The sequence below is a fragment of the Lontra canadensis genome, unplaced genomic scaffold, assembly GCF_010015895.1.
Source record: "Lontra canadensis isolate GAN:19392208 unplaced genomic scaffold, GSC_riverotter_1.0 scaffold108, whole genome shotgun sequence".
NCBI lineage: Eukaryota > Metazoa > Chordata > Mammalia > Carnivora > Mustelidae > Lontra > Lontra canadensis.
In genome coordinates this window covers 3,873,791-3,892,552 of record NW_022631102.1, presented here as the reverse complement: position 1 = coordinate 3,892,552, position 18,762 = coordinate 3,873,791, and the positions used below count along the sequence as shown (strand labels likewise).

Below are 18,762 nucleotides of genomic sequence, written 5' to 3'. Positions count from 1 at the left end.
GGGTGTGGGGGGGCCATTCATCCAGATAAGTAGAAGATAGCCACACAACCCAAGACACTCCTGCTTTCCCTCTGCCACCCCCGCCAGCCCCCAGGTTTCTGTCCCGCCCTTGCTCAGTGTGTTTGGCAGGAGCTGTGACTTGGAAGTTCAACGGGGACCCAAGGTTAGACCACCTCTCTTAGAGTCCTGGATTCACCACTTACAAGCCCGTCATGTAGCCTCTTTGATTCTCATTTTCCTCTTAGGAAATTGAGGATGGGAAGGCTATTTACCTCATAGAGGGGTTCTGAGAATTGAAGGAGATGAGCTTATAAAGGATCTAGCACATGCCGGGCACAGGGGGCTCTCCATCAGTGCGTTACCTGTCACTACCTTCACCACCGTCACCACCATCAAATCCAGCATCTTCACCACCACCGCCACCACGGCCACCACCACCATCACCACCGCCACCGCCACAACCATCACCACCACCACCACCACCACCACTGCCGCCGCCACCACAACCACCACCACCGCCACCATCACCACCGCCACCATCACCATCACCGCCATCATCATCACCGCCACTTCCATCATCATTACCACCACCACTGCCACCATGTCCATCGTCATCATCTTATAAGATTTTAATTAAGCCATGGCTACTCTCTTTGGTACTCCCTCTGCCGAATTTAAAAATATATACTAGGTGTACATATATACCTGCTCCCCTTCCCTGCTTTTCCTTTTCTCTGAAGCGTCTACATGACCCTGAGCAAACCAGCCTCTAGACCTTTACCGCAGGGAGCTAGTGTAACCTGCTGGGAAAGACAGGCCCTGGGAGGGGGCTGCATGGGCCCGTCTGGCCACCTGGCATTCTGCGTCCAACAGCCTGTGCGGAAACCAGGGCAGGTCGTGGAGGGGGAAGTGGTGAATGCCCCAGCTGCTGGCCCTCTTAAAAATCACACATCCTCCTTTCCTGGGCGGCTGAGCAGGCGCTCTGCTCGGTGGCAGTGTGTGGGGGAGCTTGTTAGCAGGTGGCCATGGCCGCTGCGCCCCCGACGGACACAGGAGTCCACAGCTCTATGCCACCTGCTCCCCACCTGGCTCCTCGAGTTTGGGCTCTTTTAGACCATGTGGCTTCAGGGTGACACTTAGAATAAAGGAAGAACAGGTGCATCGAGAAGGGAGCTTGTAGGGGTGTTTCCATGTGACCCAGCCCTCCAGTGCCAGTTCCTTGCCTTGTGCTTTGAACACTTGGTTTGTGCCTTCGTCTTCTCGCCTGGCCGTTCACCTCCTAGTTACCGTGTGGGGGCCGCGGGAGCCTGGGCTGGACGGGGGTTACCCTGAGGGCTCCCCGTGGAGGCGGGAGGGGGTGTGTGTCGGACTTGTTTCCTGTTACTCTGTAGCAAAGTACTTCAGAGCTGGTGGCTTAAACTAACAAATTCACTCTCAGTTTTGGAGAAGTCTTACTGGGTTCAAGTCAAGATTTGTCTGGAGCCTCTGGGGGAGTGTCTGCTCCCACTTCTTCAGACCCTCTGCTCTGTCTCTGTGTCACCTCTGAGTGTCTGATCTGCTGGCTTCCTTCTCTAAGGACACATGTGATTGCATTTAGGGCAATAATGGGGATAATATCCCCATCTCAAGAAGCTTACTTAATTACATCTGCAAAGACACCCCCTCCGCATTTTTTGCCATATAAGGTGACATTTACAGGGCCCAGGAATCAGGGAATAGATGTAGTTTGGGGGGCCATTCTTCAGTCCCCCACTAGGGCCATGAACCAAGGGATATTAGGAAAGGCAAGAAAACAGATTACCCTCTGAACCTCTGCTGACACTTTTGCTTTTAGCCCAGTGAGACCTCTGACTTCTAAGACTCTAAAAGTAAATGTTAGTAGTTTTCAGCCAGCAAGTTTGTGGCATTTTGTCACAACAGCCCTAGGAAATGCGTACAGACCCTGAAGCCCAGGTGTGGGGGCTGGACCTGAGGATCCAGGAGTAGAGAGCTAGTGGCGTGTTTGTTGGAGCTGGGGGCCAGTGGGAGCCTTTTCCACCCTCTCTGTGGCCTCACTGTTTCTCAGGAGAGGTACACCTGTCCCAGCCTCGCCTTGCACCCCCGGGAGCCTGTGTTCCTAGCGCAGACCAATGGCAACTACCTGGCTCTCTTTTCTGCTGTGTGGCCCTACCGGATGAGCAGGAGGCGGCGCTACGAAGGGCACAAGGTACTGAGTTCCTATCCCCCAGCTCAAGAGCAGAGCCATGGCCCCAGAGCTTCCCGCGGTCGACCTGGGGCCCCAGAGTACACAGACCCTCTTTCTGGGTAGTTTCTGTTTTCTGTTTCCCAGGGGACACATGCCGTATGGCCTGGTGTTCACAGAACGCCCTGGGCCACCCCCGGCCCTAGTCCAGGCCCCAGCTGCCCGGCAGGAAAGGTTTTCCCTGACTTAGTGGCTCACAGGACAGGCCATGGGGGTGGGGGAGGGAGGACAGGACAGGGGTGGGGGCTCTCTCTGCATCTGTCTCCTTGTCCTACTGAGGCCTGCCTCACTGGGGCAGAAGGGCCGGGGACTCAGGGGCTGCCGGTGAGACCAGACGCGCAGCTTTGCCGAAGCCTTCCAGCTGTGTTGCCCTCAACCGGCTTGCGCAGCAGGCTCTGCGCTGGGCCTGGGCTGCCTGCAGGGGCCGCTGCGGTGCGGCCCTCTCACCCTCTGTGTTGCCCTCTGCAGGTAGAAGGCTACTCGGTGGGCTGCGAGTGCTCCCCGGACGGTGACCTGCTGGTGACGGGCAGCGCCGACGGCCGAGTCCTGCTGTACAGCTTTCGCACCGCCAGCCGGGCGCGCACGCTGCCAGGGCACACCGAGGCTTGTGTGGGTGCCGCCTTCCACCCTGTGCTGCCCTCCGTCCTCGCCACCTGCTCCTGGGAGGGCGACGTTAAGATCTGGCACTGAGCCTCCTAGTACAGAGCCTTCTGGATGCCGGCCAGGCCCCGGGCTTCCATTCTTCCTCGGTGTGGGTGGGGGTGAGGAGGTGCTGAGCTTGCCTCCGGTCAAACCTTCCGAGCCTCGGTTTCCACATCTGTAAAATGGGGACAGAGACGTGTTTGCCTCAGGGTTGCGAGGCCCGCATTAGCGGAAGTGGCTATTCAATAAACGTGGGTGTCCGCTTTTTCTTAGGTTATCTCAGCGACAGATGCGTGCTGGCTGCCCCCTTGCGCCTGCGCCCTCTCAGGCCCTCTGGGGCTCCAGGATAGACCAGTGGGAGCTTGAGATGGGGCACCCCCTCTGCTGATCCTGAGGAGGGACCTGACTCCTGGGGCCATGGGGGCCCAGTGGGGGCTCTAGGTCTTAGAGCTGCCCTCAGGAGCTCCGTATGGGAGCATGGCAGTCCCCATCAGTGTCGCGGGGCCCAGGCTGCCTCTCCCCACCAGGCATGGCTCGGGGAGTCCCACTCCCTGTAGGGTGTGCGCACCATCCCAGCGAAGAAGTGCGTGCAGAAGGCTGCTGGGGAGCCCTGAGGAGCTAGGCCGGCAGGAAGACCTGGCCCCTGGGGCCTGGGCGGGCAGGTGAGCCTTCGCACCAGGTCTCACCAGGACCATAATTGGGGCCACCCGAGAGGATCCACTGTAGGTGAGGAACTGCAGGGGGGCAGGGGTGTCCCCGTGGCTTCGGATCACTTCCTGCTAGAGGGAGACTGTGAGTGGGTGAGGAGGCATCCCCAGCAGGGGAGTCAGTGAGGGAGCGTAGAGGACCCGACCAGGAGGCCCATGGGCAGTGGAGCCATGGGACTGGGAGCCACGGGGTGCCCAGCTTTGCCTCTGCAGAACCTGGGTTCCAGGCAGGCTCTGCGGTCAGCACAGCTGAGACCTCGTGAGTCGTCTCCTCTCTGAGCCTCATTCTCCCCATCTGTAAGGCGGTAACAGGACCCTCTTCCTGCAGGCTTGCTGTACGGCTCCAGGGAGGTCAAGTCTGTGGTAGGTGTCACTACACCAGGGGTTCCAGTCCTAGGAAGGGAACTGGACAGGTGGGGAAAGGCATCTGGAGCTTGTAGAGGGTTGGTGTGTAAATATGTTTATTTCAGTATGTCTAACTTGCTCAGGGGCCCATGAGTCAGGCGTTCTGGGAAGAGGGAAGGGCAGTGCAAAGGCCCTGAGGTCGGGCTTGTCCTAAGGGCCAACTCCTTTTCTAGCCTTCATCCCTGCCCCCACCTCTGCCCCACAGTCAGTGGGGAGACTGGCAGGCAGTGGGTGTTGAGTGGATGCAGCACTTGCTGTGCCTGAACTTGGTGGGGGGCACTTGCTCTTCAGGCTGCTGAGAGAAGTGAACCCCCAGGCTCGTGCGGGATGCAGGGGCCCAGTGACTCTGTATGCTGCCAGGCTGGAAGTTGGTGGAGCTCGGTTGGGAGCACTTTCTTTTTTTAGGCTCAAGAATGGCCGATTTGGTGAAAAGAAAGAGAATCATGTCCCATGCTCTGAGGCCCTGGTCCCTACAGAAGTGGAGCCGCCCTTGAGGCCCTGGCCCTGGCAGGGTGGCAGGGGGAGCAGAGGCCGAGCAAATGTCCATTCAGAACGTGGCGCAAGTGATGGACACTCCCTCCCTCACCCTCGCGTGGCCGCCCTGCTGGGCCTCCCACCCACACGCTTCCTCACCCCCCCGCCCCCAGTGAGTTCCCCTGCTCTGTGTGGGAAGCTCAGTGATCTTAGAAGCCTGGACTCAGGTCACTTTATCTGTGAAATGGAGCCTTCCCATATCACCAAGGGATATAAGGTATCTCTTATAGGCTAATGGCTCCCTCCATGGTGCTCCCATGTGATGCCTCAGAGCCTTTGCTCCTGCTGTCCCTTTTGCTGGGTCATGATTTCTCCCAGTGCCCCCTGGCTCCCTGCCTGTCTCATGGGATGTGTAGACAGTGGGCCTTCAGGGAGTCTCCCCCGACCTCTGTGCCTAACACGCTCCTATGGTTCTCGGTCTTTTTACTCAGAGTGCTTAGCTCTGCCTGAGGTTTTCCCTGTCCCTGACACCCAGTGTGTGCAGTGGAGTGTAAGCTTCCCAGGACTCTGGGTGCCTGTTCCCTGCTGTACGCCTGGCCCCGGGCACGCAGTAGGTATAAATGAATCACTGCACATGTGGCCCATTGGCAGGACACAGGCTTTGGGGTGAGATATGCAGACTTAAATCCTGCCGTCACCTTTCATTGTGTGGCTGCATGGAAGTGCTGAGCCGCCCTGTGCCTCAGTTTCCCTGTCTGTGAAATGAGAATTGGTGGTACCCAGCTTGTGAGGGTTAATGAGGTTGAGGTCTGTATAGCTCTTGGCAGGACGTGTATGCAGTAGGCACTCAGGAAACAACAGCAGGGAGTATTGGTAATAATAGTATCAGACTGCCATTTGTCGCGGGGCCGAGCCGGTTTAGACCAGAGGGTGCATGCTGGCCCCATTCTCAGGCCTCATCGTGGCAGGCCAAGGATGGACACGTCCCTGTCTTGCCCTTTGGGCCTTGGCTTGAGCCTGCTTCACTCTTATGGCAGAGGCCACCAGCAAGGGGCTGCCTCCTTCCTCTGTTCCCACTTGACAAGTCTCAGGGAAGGAAGGAACTGATCGACTAGCTTCTGGTCATGCCCACTCCGGACCAGGGGTCCTTGGCCAGGCGCAGCTCTTACCATGGGGCCAGAGACAAGTGTGGTGGGACCCCCTACAGGTGTTTTCATGAGGGTGTGTCTCCCCAGATCCAGCCTGAACAGGTCCTCAGACACGCTTGTCAAGTGAATGAGTGATTTGTGAATGAATCTGGACAAGGCCAGGAGGAAGGGCTGCCCTTGTCTGCCCTTGTCTGCCGGTGGGGACTGGCTTTCCCAGAGCGCTTCTCGTCTGCCTGTCCCACCTCTACTTTCCACCATCCAGCTCTAGATCCTAGAGTCTGGATGTCCTGCCGTCTAGCGTAGCCTGAACTGGGTGGTTTTCTGCCTTTCTTGTGTGTAGTATCTTCTGAGTACGGATTACAGCTCCTGGTTTTCTGATTGTTTTCCCTGCGGTGACGTATTATTATTACTACTTAAAAAAAAAAGAGATTTGTTTATTTTAGAGAGAGAGCACGAGCAGAAGGGCCAAAGGGAGAAGGAGAGAATCTGAAGCAGACTCTGTGCTGAGCGTGGAGCCTGACACGGGGCTTAGTCCCACGACCCTGAGATCCCCACCTGAGCTGAAACCAAGAGTCAGACACTTAGAACTGACTGTGCCACCCAGGCGCCCCGTTACCGCTTGTTTAATATGAGCATTGTTTACAGACTGTATTAACTCAGGCTTTGCTGTGAGTGTTGGGTGTGGCCCCAGCTGCCCACCCCGTCTCCTGCACTGAGCACACACCCTGGCTGCCTGCGATGCTGTGGGGTTTGGAGTCGGGAGGCCGGCTCAGGCCCCCAGCCCAGCACTCACTTGCCTGGCATGTTGGCGGGCGCTTGGCTTCTCTGAGCCTGCTTCCTCTTCTACAGACGGGCCTGTGGGAACAAGCAGGGCAGGAGGCGCGGAGCAAAGCCCTGGCGGGTCGCGGCCCTCTCTCTCCGCTTCACTCGGGGCCAACAGCATCCAAGTCTCTGTCGGCCAAGGCTGCCGCTTTTCCACGCGTGTCCCCTTGAACCATCCAGAGCTCTGATCTTCCTGGGGCAGGGTACATGCAGGGCTCCCCACTCTGGCTGCTTCTTGGCGCGCTCCTCTGTGGACTTGATGCCTCAACTCCGTGCCTGCGGGTGCCAGCTGCCAGCAGCCCCTGCAACTTTTGTAGGTTATTTTATTGGGAAAGAATGGCAGGTATACTCCGTGCCTTTATCGCCTTCTCTGAACGCCGTCTTCCAGAGAGCCTTCTTAGAGGCTCGCTCGGATCCTCTGCAAGGTGTTGGGGAGTTCATCATTTGCAATTTTAAAATAAGGGAGCTAAATTTAGACAGTGTGGAGCTGGAATGAAAAGAAGCGTGGGCCGTGCCTTCCACCCTCCTTCCCGGGGCTGAGTGCTTCCTTGTACCCTCACCCGTACTCCGGGACACAGACCTGAAGCGTTCTTGGGAGAAGAGCAATTTCCTCCAGAGGTGCCGGCGTGTGTGGCCGTGTGTGCTGCCGGCCGGAGGCGATGCTCGAAGCCACACCCCCTCCGCCCAGGGGGCCCGGCTCTGCTGTCCAGTGGAGCGTACTGCTGCTTGAGACACTGTCGGGACTCTGAAGCGTGTGCTCTTTCCCTCTCTCCAGCCTCTCCTGTGGCTCCCCGTGAACCGGGACAGCCAGCGATCATGGAGACCCCTGGGCATCTCCTAATGTCCCTGGGCTGCAGAAGGGGAGACTGGCCCAAGGTCACATGGCGAGCAAGTGGCAGAGCCAGCCCAGCGCTGCCCTGGCTGGGGGTGGAGAAGTATGCACAACTTGGCGGGAGTGTGGTAGATGCACGGGTGGTGGTGGGCCAGGGGCGAGAGGAAGGAACCCCACTCTGCAGCCTGGCTGGCTGCCGGGGTAGATGGGGCTAAGAAAGTAGAGGGCAAGGCCTCACCATAGCCCAAAAGTTCCCATCTAGCAGAACATCCCAGGACAGATGGAGAGGGAAACTGGTGGCCCCCAGGCTGAACTCTCAGGCAGGCACATGGAAGCATAGAGACATTTCTGGAACTCCCCAGCGATCACATACCACATATCACAGGCTCTTCCCTTTGTCTGAAATGCCCGCTGACAACTTCTTCATCCTTCAGTACCTGGCATGAGCGTCCTCCTGGAGGTTTGCTTTCTACCCGCTGGAGCAGGAGGGACCTTCGCCTCTCTGCATGGCTCTGTATTATTGAAGCCTTGGGCCTAGAGTCAAACCATCTGCCTCCCCCCGACCTCTGAGCTCGTTGTGGTCAGAGCAGGGACCCCGTGGCCAGCACAGGGCGGGTGCCCGCCAGCCCCATTATCAGGAAGAGGAGGGACGCTCCAAGTCCCCACTGAGGGGGTTTCTGAGAGTCACTGACCAGAGCCACCTGCACTCCTGAGACCCAAGGTCCTGCGGAGCTGGTTTGGAGCCAGGGGGATTTGAGCGAAAACCAAGTTTTTTCAGCTCAGCCCCTCAAGAAGTGGTTTGGGACCATAGCATCCCATGCCAGCCCCCACTCATGGTGGTGTCAACTTGACCCTGCTCAAAATCACGTGATGGAACTCCAGACACCCCACCTCCTTGCTCTGTGTGGCCAGGTCAGCCCATCTTTGTAGGCTACCTGGCTCTTGGCCAAAGAAGTCACTGCTCCCACCCAGTCCCGAGCAGGCCCTCTGGAAACAAGACCCCCTCTGGGCTCCGACTGTGGATGGTTTTGGAGGCCATGGCAGGGCAGCTCTGGGAGGTCTGTAGGATGCCTGGGTGACCATGTGGAGGCTAAAGCCCCAAATCTGAGAGGGCCCTCGGCCCAGTCTGCAAAGCCGCAGGGTCCCCAGCCCTGCTACCCAGGGCCTGACACTTCTGAGTCCATTGGCCCTGAGGATCGAGAGAGCCGGGCAGGACTGTGATCACCTGGAGGAGGGAAAGCGGAGGCCGGAAGAGGCAGCCCCACCCCCATTCACACAGCCAACGTGTGGGGCTGATTAGATGCGGGTTCCTCTCTGGGAACACCTCTGAGGGTCTGCTGGGTGTCAGGGGCCACATGCTTCTCTTTGCACCCTTCCAGTTGCTCCCCAGCTCATTCAGGGTCGCTTCCTGTCTGCCCATGAGGAAACTGGGCCCCCAGAGGGGAGCCGACTCCCACGCCTCTCCCCGTTCCCTCTGGCTGGAGGAGACGGCTTCCTGGGGCACAGCTCCTGGGCAGGGTGGTTGGGCCGGCGCTGGGCTCTCCTGCAGAGGCAGGTCAAGTGCAGGGATGCTGGGAGCCCCTGCTGATGCCCACCCTCCTTGGAGTCCCCTGGCAAGAGGCAGACCCACCCTGGGTCTACACTGCAGGGTGAGCCAGGTCACTGCAAGGCCAGCACCTGGAGCTGGCTGGTGTCCAGCAGGAAGGGTCCATGCCCTTGGAACAGACCCTGTGAGGACTGGCCTCCACCGTAGGCTTTGCAGAACCTCCAAGTAGATTTTCGAGGACAGGGATGAGCGTGCGTCTGAGATAACCAGGCTCATGAAGAAAGGGACAGCAAGAGCAGGAACCAAGAGAACCCGTGAGGGAAGTGCCAGGCCCAGTCCGACCCGGCTGGGCCCAGGTGTTTAAGGAAACAAAAGGCAAAAGCGAGAAACGATCTCCAGGGAACAGGACGCCGGGCGGGGGGGTGGGTAGTGTAGGTTTGCGAGACAACCGAACATGTAGGACAGATTCACGGAAAACTACAAATGCAGTGGCTGTGTTGGGCGTGGACAAAGCAGAATGTGTGCGAAGGAAGGCAAACCACGGGGGCTGAGCTCGGGGAACCCCCAGTGCAGGACACGCAGCGGGGAGGGCAGTGTGCCCAGAGGGTGCCGTGGGAGGGGCTGCCAGGGGTCTAAGGCAGTCCCAGGAAGAGAGAGGAAACAAAAAATTAAAGTTGAGCATTTTCCAGAACTGGTGAAATACACCAACCCGCAGATACAGGACTCCTGTGAACCCCCAGGAAGGACAAATGCACGACGATGCGCCTCAGGACCTGCAGACAACCGGAGAGACGTTCCGAAGGGGCCGGAGAGCAGAGGGCAGGCAGTCGTCTGAGGACAACTCCCCACGGATGGATGACGGACGGACGGACGGACATCCCCACACCAACAGGAGGCCGGGGACTGCGCAGATGGCATCTCCGTGTGTGTGTGTGTGTGTGTGTGTGTGTGTGTGTGTGTGTGTGTTGGGGAGGAAGAGCCCCCCGCTCCCCCCACTCCGCAGTGAGAACACCCTTCACAGTGGGGCCAAACAAAGACGTTTCAGAGAAGTGAGAGCTGCTCTGAAGGAGAGCCTCGGGGACCTCCCTGCAGAAGCCAAATCTGAGACGTGAGAGAGGGCGGCGGGCAGGGGGCAGCAGGGAGGGGAAGAGAGAAGGCCCATCCTAGAAAGGGCGAGAAGGCCCAGCAGGGTCAGACCGTGGAGGCGCTTGGATGCTGCCCAAGATGCTGGGTCTCTGTGGTCAGAAGGCGGTGGGGAGAAGAAACAACCCGGAGCCCGGTTCTTTCCACCAATGTCTTTTATTAATGAACAGAAGTACAGTACTAACAGACCGGGCATGCATCGCAGACGACAGGAAAGCGAGCCACAGACGCCAGGAGTCGAGGGCCTCATTACGTCTGAGGTAGAGCGAGGTGGTGCCGGGGAGCGGGACACTGGGGGACGAGCACCGGCCCCACTCGGGACTACGGACCATGGGAGAGCTGGGGTGGTGTGTTGGTCACACGGCGAAAACAGTTTAAAAACATTTCACATCCCTCCACCCATTCCAGTTCCCCTCTTCGTGGACAGAGTTTCGGGTTCCCTTGTCACCGGCTCACTGGGGGTGTCTCCACAAGACCCCGTCCTTCCCCAGGGGCAGGCCCTACTTGTCCTCCCCCGAAAAATAAAGGAGCTTTGTGTTGAAAACGCCAAGGCTGCCATCCAGGGAGCTGGAGGCCAAGTGCGTTAAGAAAGACCCTTTTTCTCTATAAAAATAGTTTCACTTTATAAAAGGGGGGAATGCTCATCTCAGGTGGGGAAGGATGTTGGGGCGTGAAAAACATTCCACCGTGGTGGGGCTGGGATGGACAAGATGGTGTGGGAGGGGTCCTCCTCTCAGGCTCGACTGGGTTGGGTGGAAGAGAGGGTGCTGGTTGGCGGGGGCTGGGGAGGACAGGTGTCTGGGGAGAGGCGAGCTGTGCCCTCTGGGGCCCAGGATGGGTGGGAGGGGGGCGGCCCCGTGGCCGCGGCCTGCAGGCAGGCGCTCAGTTGAGCAAGGTTCCGTAGAGCTGCGCTTTCGTGAGGCTGTCCTTGCGGCTGAGCCCCGAGCCACCAGTCCGCGGGAAGGCCGGCTGCGGGCTGAGGCGGGCAGCGGGGTGCATCTCCGGGGAGGCTTCCATGGAGCTGGGCTCCAGGGAGTCCCTGGAACTGTGGGGGCTGTGCTCAGGGTCGGGGCTGCCGCCCGCCCCGCACAGCTGCACCCCGAGCCTCTCCGCGTCCCCCTGGCTGGGCGCGTAGCCAGGCAGCGGGTCAGCCGCACGGCCGGGGCTCAGGCTCAGGTCGCCGCTGGCCCGGAGGAAGCGGGGCTCTGCCAGGTGGCCCTGGGAGAGGTCGTCGCCCTCCGAGAAGCTGTCGGCCTTGTAGGTGGCATAGAGGGGGCTGGCTCGGCCCTCGGCCTTCTTGCCCGGGCTGCCCCCACTGCCGTAGTAGCGTTCCGAGAAGCTGCAGGGCGAGGCGCGACCGGCGGTGGTGGCCGGGAAGGAGTAGGCGCCAACGTCCTCCACGCTCAGAGGGCGCCACTGGCCCCGCACGTCCTCCCCAGCCAGTCGGGCTGCCCCCGGCGTGGCCCGCAGGCTCCACAGGTTTGGGGGCATCAGGGCCTGCCGGGGGCCCGGGGAGGCCGGGAAGCGGAAGGGCTCGGCTGGGTATGGGGACATGGTCCGCGCAAACCCCGGGGCCACCTCAGCCTCGAGCGGCGCTGCCACGCTGGCCGTGGCCTTGGCAAAGCGCGGGCTGCCCTCGTAGGCAGCGGCGGGCGGCTTGCGGTCAAAGAGCTCGTCGCGGCTGTTCAGGTAGACGGCCTGCTGCGAGGCCGTGAGCGTGCCGGCCTGGGCGTGCTCCTTCTCCTCCGACGCGGCGCTGAAGCTCGAGTAAGAGCTGGACGTGGGCAGCGAGCCCGCGTAGCCTGGGAAGGCCTCGTGCCGGAAGCCTGCGGGGAAGGCGGCCGCCTCGACCTCCTCCTCCTCCTCGGCCGCGCTGTCGGTGGAGTTCTGGGCCCTCAGGAAACCCACGTCGGTCACGGGCGCGTCCACACTGGGCCGCCGGGTGCGGCGCCGCTCCTCGGGGCAGTAGAGGGCTGTGTCGCTGCAGTAGATGTCCCCCTTGTAGGGGGGCCGTGGGCCCTGCTTCTCCGCCCCATCCCGGAAGGCCAGGTCTCGGGCTGAGGCGTCAGACAGGCGGGAGGATAGGCTGGTGGGGTCGGGCTTCTCCAGCACCTTGGCAATGACGCAGGTAGGGACGCTGTCGGCATAGGCCGGGTGGCAGAGCGGGGAGGGCAGGCTGCAGCCGTGCTTCTCCATGTGCAGGCTCACGCGCTCCTGGAAGTCGGAGGGCAGCTAGAACAGGTCAGGTGTGGGGAGGGGAGGGCAGGGACAGGGGTAGCAGTCAGCCTGGCACCTGTCACTGTGGCCGTGACCAACAGATGCACAGACAGAAGAGGGACCCGGCCACGGCTTCTCAAACTACACCGCTAGGGCTAGCACCCAGGACTCTGGATGGCACCGGCTCCTGGGGAAGGTTCCTGAAACTCGCCCAAGGACCCCCTGGTCACCTCTGTCTCTCCAGCCTACAATAGCTGGGCTCCAAGGAGCCCAGAAGGTGGAACCAGGGTCTGACTGGGGCCCTTCTTGGGGTTGTAGCCCCCTTCATCTCTTCCTACTGAGGGGCCCGCTTGCTCTCCCGGCCCTAAGGTCTGTCGGGGGTACCCCCTACCAGGTCATAAGGCCTGGGTGCTCCTGAACAAGACAGACTCAGATGCAGCACAGACTCGGGGCCAGGTGCCCCGCGGCTTCTGCACGAGCACCTGGTCCATCGTGGGGCCGTCCTGCTACTGTTTGATCCATTTTGTGAGTGTCTTCGGTGCGGCCCAGGCCCAGGGGAGAGGGTACACGGGTCGAGGCCAGGGTGAGGGCAGTGCGTGAACCTGGGGCAGCCTGGCGGGGGCGGGGGGTGGGTCCTGGGGCCTTGGCTTAGTCACTCCATGTGAAACCAGTTTTCTCGTCTCTGAAATGGCCACTGTCAGTAATGGTGCCTAAACCAAAGCCTAGAGTTTCTATGAGGCTCAAACGGGGGTCGCTTTGCCCCATCAGTGCTCTGTGGACAGGGAGCTTGGAGCAGGGTCAAGGAGCAGCCCCCAGAGGCAAGCACGGGGAATGGGGAGGCCGTCCAAACTGGGTGAGGAGGCGTTGGGGTTGGGGGGGCCTTGCACCACGTTCAGAAAGGCCAGCATCCTTGCAGTACAGAGGAGGACGGGCTCAGGCTTACGTGGCGCCTTCCCCTCAAAGGGGAGAAGTGGCCTTGGGGTGGGGCCTGTAGGACTGGAGCCCCAAGGCGTCCTGGGGGGCGAGGGCAGCCTCACGGGGGCAGGGCTGGCGTTACCTCGGACACCTTATGGACCCTGCCGTAGCTCTGGCCGCACTGCAGCAGCTGGGCCGCTAGGTTGCAGTCCTTCCTGTAGAGCTCCTGGAAGACAAGGGAGGCCATCTGGTGCAGGCTTGCCCCTGGTCCGGGGCCCTGCCAGGCCCTTCCGCGGCCGCCGCAGACGGGAACCTCCCACAAGGAGGAGGCCGTATGGAAGAAGGGCCTCCAGTGGCCCCTGAATTCCCAGAGACCCCGGGCGTGGAGAGCATGGCTGTCCTGTCCCCCCGCCCCCTGTGGGCCTCAGCAGAGAGGGCTGGCACCAGCCGGTGGTAAGGAATGTGCCTGCAGCCCCTGCCTCCCCGCGTCTCGGACTGGCTCCACAACCCCCGTCCTGAAGTGTGGCCTGCTTATGGGGGTGGCTGCCGGGCTGGGCGAGGGGCAGGCCAAGGTGGGGCAGAGGGCCTGTATGACCCGAGGTGGGGCCGGGACCGGCTCAGCCTCCGGAGCTGAAAACAGATGCAAACAGTAGGATTGGCGAGGCTCTGCTTTCATCTTTGTTGCATGTGCCTGCGGTCGGGCCTTTCAGTCCTGTCCCCCGCCCTGGAGGCCCTCCACCATGAGGAGGGTTCCCTCACGGGAAGCCGGGGTCCACCAACAGGCCCTGAGATCTGCCGGCTCCCCCGGTCTCAGCTCAGCCGGGACCAGGTATCCTGCAGCTCGGACAGGTTGTGGAAGGCATGGGTCCCACTGCCCCCCACGCCGTACCCCATTCCTGGAGGCTCCCCCACCTCCACCGTCTGTGCTGAGCTCATGCCCCCAGCTTGGCCTGCAAAGTGGAGAGACAAGGGGTCCCCAGTCTCCTCAATGTCTCCTTGAGTCCCCTGGGAAGGACACAGTTGGCCGAGAGCAGAGACTGGATGCCCCCGTCCCTCGAGAGGCCTCCGGCTGGCCCTGGCCTCAGAGGGCTGTGCGCACTGGCTGGCCAGCTTGGGTCGGCCAGCACACCCACTGTAGACTTGCAGCACGGCCCCAGGCCCCATGAAGGGCCTCCCCCTCCTCTGCCCACACTCCTCGGCCATCTCACCGCATCTCTACCCTCATCTCTGCCATCCAAGCGTGCCCCGTCCAGCCCCATTCCTGCTCCTCCCCAGGCGGCCCCCCAGGAGACAGCAGGTCACTTCTTTCCTTCGGGCTCTGAACCCTGCAGTTGGGCTAGGCCCTTCTATTCCCCCACACCCCACGTCCAAAATCTCTGTTAATGCAGTGGGTTCCATCTTTGAACCAGAACCAGAACCTGAGCCCTTATCCCCACTCCATGGGTGTCATCCTGGCCGAGCCACTGTCAGCCTGGACTGTTGCCACAGCCACCTCCTTGAGCCTTCTGCTGCGGACCTTGTCACCACTGTCTTTTCTCAGTGAGCCCAGAAAAGCATAGGTCTTAGTCATGTTACTCCTCTGTTCAAGAAACTTCCATGGCTCCCTACTTCATTCAGAATAAAACCAAGAGGGGTGCCTGGGGGGCTCCGTGGGTTAAGCCTCTGCCTTCGGCTCAGGTCATGATCCCAGGGCCCTGGGATCAAGCCCCACATCGGGCTCTCTGCTCAGCGGGAAGCTTGCTTCCCCCTCTCTCTCTGCCTGCCTTTCTGCCTACTTGTGATCTCTGTCAAATGAATAAATAAAATCTTAAAAAAAAAAACCAAAAACCGAGATTCCTAGAGAAGCCTGCATGGTGTGGCCTCCTGTTCTGTTTTTGACCTCAGAGCCTGGGACCCCCACCCCCCTGGAGCTCCCTCCGCTGTTCTTGCAGGGGCGTCCTCTGCCACACTGGTTCTTTCCACCCGCAGGAAGGCTCTTCCCCAGGGTGCCCGTGGCCAGCTCTCTGGCCACTCTCAGGTCTTGATCTAGCAGCATCTTCTAGAAGCATCCAACAGACTCCCTAGCACCGCTTGCTGCATTGTTTTCCCGGTGGCAGTGAGCACTCACAACACTCTACATGGCTTGCGTGTCATCTTGTTTGCTGCCTCCCCTGCTCAGGCGCAAACTGCACGTGGGTAGGGAGAGTTTTTGTCTGTGTCCTTCACACTGTAATCTCACCACCTCGAAGGTCCAGGCAGGAAGCAGACACTCCTTAGTGAATGTGTGGTCAGCTGTCAGGTGTCCTCCGAGTGGGCCTGGGCCCATCTCACCGGGCCCTTGATATCAGGGCAGCCACATGGCTCTGAGGCTCACGAAGGCTGTCTGGGGCAGGAATGAGCACGCCCCAAACCTGGGGTCAGGACGCCCCTCCCTGAATGGAATAATATGGCCCAGTGGTTGCTCCCTTGAGCCCCGTTTCCTTCCAGCAGAGGGTCTCTTCCTGAATACCCTTGGCAGTATATCTCTGCTGGGAGGTAGCCTTGTCCTTCCCCCACTGCCCTGTTCTCCCACCTTGCATGCCAGCCCCTGAAGCCTGGAGGCCACAGGGCCTGGGGCCCCAGGAGTCATGGTGGTCCAACACTCACATTGTCCTCCGACAGCTTGTCGATGGTCACCTTGGCCTCCAGCAGGTGGCTGTTGAGGGCAACAATCTCGTGGCTCAGTGCTCGCTTCTCTTCCTCATAGTGCTGGCCCTGGGACGAGGGGTGGGGGGTATGGGAAGGAGCTGGTCAACGGTCAGCCAAGGCCTGGGCCTCGAGCCCAGTTGCTCCATAGGTGTCCTGGGTGCCTCCTGCAGTTGATAATGATGAGGGGTTTGCAAGGCCAAGGAAGGTGGGAGTAGGAGCACAGACCACCAGGTTCGAATTCACCTGTGCTCCCACCACTACCGAGCCAGACGGCCTTGGGCAAGTCACTGCCTCCCTAAGCCTCCTGCTCACCCACACCACGGGGACAGTAATCCCTCCTCCTGGGTCTGAGGGGAGTCTGCCCTCAGCACAAAGCCTGGCCCCTGGCCCTGCACCACACCCGTTCCTGCCTTGAACCTGTCCTCGTTCAGCCTCCACCTGAGCTCAGAAAGGGAAGGGCCCTGTCCAGGGTCCCAGGCCGAGCTGTCTCGGCTCTGACAGCACTCTAAGACAGCAGGTCGAACACCCATTTCTGATTTTCAGAAACAAAACAAGCCCGTAACTTACTAGAAAGAGCTGGAAGTCCTCTTGGTGAGGGAAGGTGCAAGAGCCTGCCGGCCCCTCCCCCCCACACCAGCCATACAGGACCGGGACGCCTCTGCCATTGTCCCCTTCTCTTCCAAACTGAGGTCCCAACAGCCCGATCAACACAAAAAAGAGGCCGCACTTGCAGATGGTGGGAGCGTCTCCCGGAGGGGCGGCACTTTCCCCTTTATTCTTTACCGTAAGATGGGGTGTCCCCACAGGAGGCACAGTTGGGTTCGAACATCATTCTGGCTCACCCAGGGCCCGAACTCAGGCCTCTGTCCCGCCAGGTCTGGGTCTCCAGGCCAACTGCTAAAGCGGGGTCACTGTCCCCAGCTCACGTCCTTCCCACAGCCCCACTCACATAGGAGGCTCACGGGGCAGCTTGGAACCCCACGACTTCCTACTCCCGAGAGCACCCACCCGTGCGTGCATTGCAAAAAGGGTTGGGACTGGTCCTGGGGATGGGGCTTGGGGGGTGGAGGCCAGGAAACAAGCGCTGTGAGCAGCTCCTGCACAGGCGAGGGGATGACAGCCTGGCTGGTGGCTTGCCACCAGGGTTCCGAGAGGGGCACGCTGGGGTGGGGCCCAGGGCGGCCGGCGGGGGGCCCTCACCATGCGGTACAGCTTGTCCTCCAGCTCCTGGTTGATCCTCTGCAGCGCCATGTAGTTGCTCTGAATCCTGGAACAATGCGGTCGCTACGGTGCCAGGCCGGGCCACCCGTGACCCCTGCGGCCCCCCAGCCCGTTGGGCAGAGCAGGGCTGAGCACAGGCTGCCTACGCCTGCCCCCCACTGCTCCCACCCGGGTGTGCCTGCACTTCTGTGCACAGCAGAAAGCTACTGTGCGGAGGGCTCTCCTGGGCCAGGGACGAGGACGCCTGGGATGGGAAGGGAAGGCCTGTACCCACAAGTGGCTCTGTCCTGTCCTTGCTCACACCCCCTTCACTCACATTTACTTACTCGGCCTCGAGGTGTTGGGTGGGGATCAGGGGCCGTGTTCCCACCATGGCATATAGTGTGAGGGTGGAAGGGAATTTGGGAGAGTGTCCCCCCTCTTGACAGCCTGGGTGGAGGGTCACTGTGGGCCCCCCGCCCAGTCTTACCAATGGGGAAACTGAGGCTGGAGGGGCTTGAAGCAGTAAGTGGCCGAGGAGAGACCTTAACAGAGGTCCGACTGAACGGCCTAAACTTTGTTCCCTCGCGACTAGATGGAGCAGGGGGATGTTCAGGGACGGACAAACAGCCCTCCTGGCAAACCCCTTCCCCGGGACAGCCCCAGCCTATAGGCCCTATCAACGTTTAGAATAAATGGAGCCAAGGGCAAACTCCGCATTCTCTTTGCTATCTTCCTAAAGGCTGGAGAGTGTGTAATACTTTTTTAGGAAAATGTCTTCAACATGATGAACCAAGTTTTTAGAAAAGTTTGGTTTCGGCACACCTGGCCCAATACTTGCCGCCATGCTGCTCAAGGGAACGGTCCGGACCACTGGCCCATCTCCGGGGCTAGACATCGTTTTTCCTCTCAGAGACCCAGGGGCCAGTGGGTGGGGACCCGGAAGGCCGGCGGGGGGAGGGGCCTGCAGGTGGCTGCGCGTGCGTCATGCTGCTGCCCCCCATCCCCCAAGATTAACTGAGGAATGAACAGACAGACGAGGGAGAGGTGCCTGGGAAGAGCCTGTCCGGCGGTAGCTAGACCCGGAGTCCAGTCCCGCCCGACCCAGCCGCTCTGGGCACAAAGTGCGACTTCAGAAAAGGAGCCTGCTCTCACCGAGCCCCGGGCTTGGCAGCGGTGAACGGGGCCGGGGGCCCGTCCCTCCGGAGCCAGCAGGGCTCCCCGGAGGCGCCTGCTAACTCCGGGCCCCGCCCCCCGCTGCCGGGCCCCGCCCCTCCCAGGCCCCGCCCCTCCCAGGCCCCGCCCGTACCTGCGCAGCTTCTCCGTAACCTTCTCCAGCTCCTCCTGCGCGCGCCGCAGCTCGATCTCCAGGTAGTGGCGCGTGGAGTCGAACTCGGTCTCGAGCTTCTCGAGCTTGTGCGTGGTGTAGGACAGCCGCTTGCGCAGCTCGCCCTTCTGCTCCTGCAGCGCGCTGCAACGACACGCGGCGGCGGGCCGGGCCGCGGCGCTGAGCGCGGGAAACCGAGCCCCAGCGGGCCAGCCGCGGGTGTGCCCCGCGTGCGCCCCGCCGCACGAACACACGCGAGTGCGCACGCCGCGCACACACACGCACGCCGCACTCCCCTCCCGCGGCGGTGCCCAGCCCCTCGGGGGTCAGAGAGGCGGTCAGGCCCAGCGGTGCCCCGCCCTGAGTAAATACCCGCGTGGACCCCCTGGAGGAGCGACTGACCCCGGGCCCTCCCAGCCCCCCCGGAACCTGGCGAGCCTTTGGGCGGTTTAAAGGACCCTGGTCTGAAGAGGGC

At 61.0% G+C, this 18,762-nt stretch overlaps 2 protein-coding genes across 14 annotated transcripts in view; one reads left to right on the top strand and one right to left on the bottom strand.

The window, feature by feature from the left end:
* Positions 1–3,118, top strand: part of WDR25 (WD repeat domain 25) — a 140,490-nt gene extending 137,372 nt beyond the window's left edge. For all 5 annotated transcript variants that reach the window (XM_032839681.1, XM_032839683.1, XM_032839682.1 and 2 more), the window contains 2 exons: positions 2,066–2,206; positions 2,711–3,118. In XM_032839681.1, the coding sequence (XP_032695572.1) occupies positions 2,066–2,206; positions 2,711–2,932 (363 nt within the window). In that variant the 3' untranslated portion in view covers positions 2,933–3,118. The remainder of the gene's footprint in view (positions 1–2,065; positions 2,207–2,710) is intronic.
* A 6,983-nt stretch (positions 3,119–10,101) lies between these two features.
* BEGAIN (brain enriched guanylate kinase associated) overlaps positions 10,102–18,762 on the bottom strand; it is a 46,674-nt gene continuing 38,013 nt past the window's right edge. For all 9 annotated transcript variants that reach the window (XM_032839557.1, XM_032839562.1, XM_032839560.1 and 6 more), the window contains 5 exons: positions 18,270–18,431; positions 16,961–17,027; positions 15,719–15,826; positions 13,236–13,319; positions 10,102–12,193 (listed from right to left, as the gene is read on the bottom strand). In XM_032839557.1, the coding sequence (XP_032695448.1) occupies positions 10,844–12,193; positions 13,236–13,319; positions 15,719–15,826; positions 16,961–17,027; positions 18,270–18,431 (1,771 nt within the window). In that variant the 3' untranslated portion in view covers positions 10,102–10,843. The remainder of the gene's footprint in view (positions 12,194–13,235; positions 13,320–15,718; positions 15,827–16,960; positions 17,028–18,269; positions 18,432–18,762) is intronic.